This window comes from Phoca vitulina, unplaced genomic scaffold (genome assembly GCF_004348235.1).
Source record: "Phoca vitulina isolate PV1807 unplaced genomic scaffold, GSC_HSeal_1.0 scaffold1, whole genome shotgun sequence".
Lineage (NCBI taxonomy): Eukaryota > Metazoa > Chordata > Mammalia > Carnivora > Phocidae > Phoca > Phoca vitulina.
The window spans coordinates 27805181-27809160 of NW_022589704.1; the positions used below are offsets into that span (position 1 = coordinate 27805181).

At 45.7% G+C, this 3980-nt stretch overlaps 1 protein-coding gene across 1 annotated transcript; it reads left to right on the plus strand.

Annotated features, from left to right (window-relative positions):
• Nucleotides 1–2165: 2165 nt before the first annotated feature.
• LOC116637879 (gamma-crystallin A) lies at nucleotides 2166–3980 on the plus strand. Its single transcript, XM_032413526.1, has 3 exons — nucleotides 2166–2177; nucleotides 2295–2537; nucleotides 3677–3980. Exons 1-3 carry the CDS (start codon nucleotides 2169–2171, stop codon nucleotides 3947–3949), a joined length of 525 nt encoding a protein of 174 aa, XP_032269417.1. The 5' UTR covers nucleotides 2166–2168; the 3' UTR covers nucleotides 3950–3980.

Here is a 3980-nt window from a genome sequence, read left to right on the forward strand (position 1 = left end):
CGAAAAGAAACATCATCTTAACACTGCAACTCTTGCCAGCACATTTTTCCTTACAGTTAGCTTGTGGTGCAAAGTTTATGGAAGTGTTACTTTGGATGTTGGGCTTTCTTCTCTTAGACTCCTACTGTGTGGCTATATTGTGTTGTTGTTGTTTTTTTAAGTGTATATCCTATGCTACTTCATTGTAACTGGAAGACTGCTAGCTGGAGAATTTGGGGAATATGTCGTATTTTTTATGTGAGAGCAGACGGGCTTTGCCGCACATTTCCCAAATGTTTAGCACTGAATCTTGCAGAGTGCTGGAGTCGGAGGCAGTTTCCCAAAGTTTCGATCCGAAATAAAATGAATCTGTCATTCATTGCCCTTACTATGTTCTCACATGGAAACATTTAAAATCATTTCAATAAACCATTAAAGGAAACAGAAGCGCAGGCTTTCTTTCAGTAAATATAATGACTATTAAGAAAAAGAAAATGTGGTAGTCTTTCAGCACTTTCCAAAATGCTGATTAGGCAGGTGGTTTGGCTTGTAAATTACCCGTGCTATCAATTTGACCAAAGGAATGTGAGTGCAGATTACACTTCTCTTAAGGTTTTGCTGGGCCACCTGTCTGCGGAACAAGTGTCTTTAACAAGTGCAAAAACAAGTGTTTGGTTTGTTGGCTTTCACAGGAAACGGTGGTGCACCCCGATGTGGTGTTGTGGTTGGGGACACCGATGACGCCTTTTCCACATGGATTTGGTTATGACCGTAACTGAGGTTTACCAGGAGGCCTGCAGCACTAGGAGGGAGGCAGGGGATGTATCAGTGACTTGTGACTTGACTCTGGGTACGCTGTCTAGCATCACAGGACTTTGCCCAGCTTCCTGCGGTCTGGCTCTGCTGGTTGGGAGGGAACATGTTTTTCTTTGTGGTTACTGCTGCCTGTCCTTCTGACAGGTGCACATCTGCTTCATATGCTGCCCGAGGCCTTTCACAAATGGCATCATGGACACCTAGTGGCTGGATACACTTTCAGGGCCCTCCGTGGGTCCCAAGCCACGAAGGTGTTTGACTCCATCTTTCTACATACGCACGGATGACAAAGAAGAGCTGGGGACCGAAGGCCTCCCACAGCCCTGCATAGCTGAGGGGTGCTTTGCCATCAGTAGGGCGGTCACAGTGGAGAAAGCTCCTCAGGCCTTCACTTGGGTTCGGTGAAACAGTGACCTCCAGGAAGGGAAAACTCAGGCAAATCATGATGCTGGTTTTGAAAACAAAAAGCAACCCTAGAAGACGGTTTTTGGGAGAGAGGGGGATGGGAGGATCCTGTGTGTGTTCCTGCTCTCAGACTGTCTCACAGAGTCTCGGGGAATCCCTTTATTTCTAGTCCAAGGAGAAGCGTTTAATCTCAAAACAAAATTGACTTATTTTCAAAATTTGCTGCTTTTCACCAGCAGCTCCGAGTTATGCATTTACAAATTGAGTTTATTTTTCATCTCCTGAAAGTACTATATATTTATGGTCGAAAATTAAGGCAATCTAAAACAACAAAAAGGAGAAATAAAAACATAAAACAGGGACCTGTAATCTTGCCATTTATGGATAACCGTGACTGACATTTCAGTGTATACGTCCACAGTTCTAATCTTTTTTTTTCCCCCTACATAAACATATACAAAATACTTTTAGCAAAACCATATCATACTGAGGAGGTAATTTAGAAAATGTAATTGTCTTTCAATTAGAGGATTTTTTTGTCACCCTTAGCACTTCAAGTCCTTCTGGAACTCATAGGATTGTCACGAGTCTCCCCAGATGGAACCACCAACCCCATCTCAGCAGTTTCCATAGGCAAACGCACAAAGTGCTGGGCATGTAATGTATTTCTAGAGAGCTGCATAGGATGAGAAGTGCGCCCTTTGTCTCCAAGGTCATAATGGCTCTGCTGACCTCAATTCCTTTCACTGGAGCTAGTGAGGAGAACTCGAAAATGCCAGAGAGAATGAGAGCCCCCTGCCCCATGATCCCAAATGAAAAAACGAGAGAGAACATAGAAATCCCCTCACGCACTACCCCCAGGCCCCTTTTGTGTAGTTCTTGCCAACACAGCAGCCCTCCTGCTATATATTCCGGCTGCCACTCTTGTCCCCATCACACTGGACGCTGATCATCCGCTGACAACAACCATGGGGAAGGTGAGCCACCCGAGGGGGCCTGCCGCGTCTGTTGAGTGTCTCCTGTGTTTGGAGGTCCTTCCCCGCTGACGTCTGGCTGTCCCCTTGTTCCCACCCCCCACCCCCCACCCCCTGCAGATCACCTTCTACGAGGACCGCGGCTTCCAGGGCCGCCGCTACGAGTGCAGCAGTGACCACCCGAACCTGCAGCCCTACTTCAGCCGCTGCAACTCCATCCGCGTGGACAGCGGCTGCTGGATGCTGTATGAGCGCCCCAACTACCAGGGCCACCAGTACTTCCTGCGGCGTGGGGACTACCCCGACTACCAGCAGTGGCTGGGCTTCAGCGACTCCATCCGCTCCTGCCGGGCCATTCCTTACGTGAGTCTTGCCTCCACCCAGACTGATGCGAAAGCATCACTGATCCGTGGAAGTAAATTCCTGTTGGTCAAAGTCAGTTTGTTTCAATTCAGGACTAGTGTTCACAGTAAGGACAGCAATGCCTGATTCTCAAGCATTAAAAAAAAAAAATTGTGAGTAGGCTAATGATTCACTGTAACCTCTTTTTTTTCTGCCCTTATTTAAGGACAAGATTGTTTTTAGGGCATAAGAAATCACAACATAGCCTCTGCAGTTACATTTGGTAGCATCTAACTGATTCCTACTTTCTAAATAAAAATCACCATGTTCAGAAAAGGAAAAAAAAAAAAAAGCCTATCTAGGTCATTATTTTTTAATAATGGGAACACTTAACAGACCACAGGAGAACAAGATAAGTGTAAGGATCTAGAAACTGGAACAATATGTCTCAGCTCCTTAGGGGCTCCCTGGTTCCCAGGAGTCATTATCAACTAGTTTCTTATGAGGGTCAGAGACAGATCATTAATTAGGATTTCATGGGACATGGTCCTCATGAAAGTGCTGCTTAATGTTTTTTAAACATGTTGAGTTTGTGTTTCTGCTTGCTGGTGACACCAAATCGTGTGGTATGACAAGCAGATTCAAGAAGTGAAACCAAAAGTAGGCTAGAGAAATTTGCAGATGCAAAAAGACATACAAATAAAACAGGAATTTCTTTGAGGCAAGAACCTCAAATGGTTCAAGTGATTTGGCAAAATGTCAGACATGTGGACTCAGAGTAAATACGAATTATTGTAAATTATGCGTGAAGAGTGACTTAAAAACAAGCTTGTTAGGACTCTGTTATGTGTAGCCATAATGGAAAAGAGAGTTAAATTCCTCTCTGCAGACTCACTAAATACGGTTGTGACCAATGGCTTCCTACAAAGGAATCCCTTTGGTTCCCTTTATTTCAATGTTTGTTTCTTCCACAAGATCAGGTCAGTTTTATTTTTAATATTCTTCCTATTTGTTAGACCAACAATGTGGGGAGAAGACACGCGTCCGGCAGGATGCTTTGAAAACCATGCTTCACGAAGATGCAGGAGTACTAAGTCACTTTTACTGAGATCAGAGATGCACACAATTGATTTTTCTTCTTTTGTTGATTGTCACAACAGACCAGCTCCCACAGGATAAGGCTGTACGAGAGAGATGACTACGGGGGCCTGGTGTCTGAGCTCACCGAGGACTGCTCCTGCATCCACGATCGCTTCCGGCTCAATGAGCTCCGCTCCCTCCACGTGCTGGAGGGCTGCTGGGTCCTCTACGAGCTGCCCAGCTACCGGGGGCGGCAGTACCTGCTGAGGCCGGGGGACTATAGGCGCTACCACGACTGGGGGGCCATGGATGCCAGAGTGGGCTCTCTGAGACGGGTCATCGATTTATACTAGGCTGTGTGTTTCTTGTTATGATCCATATCAA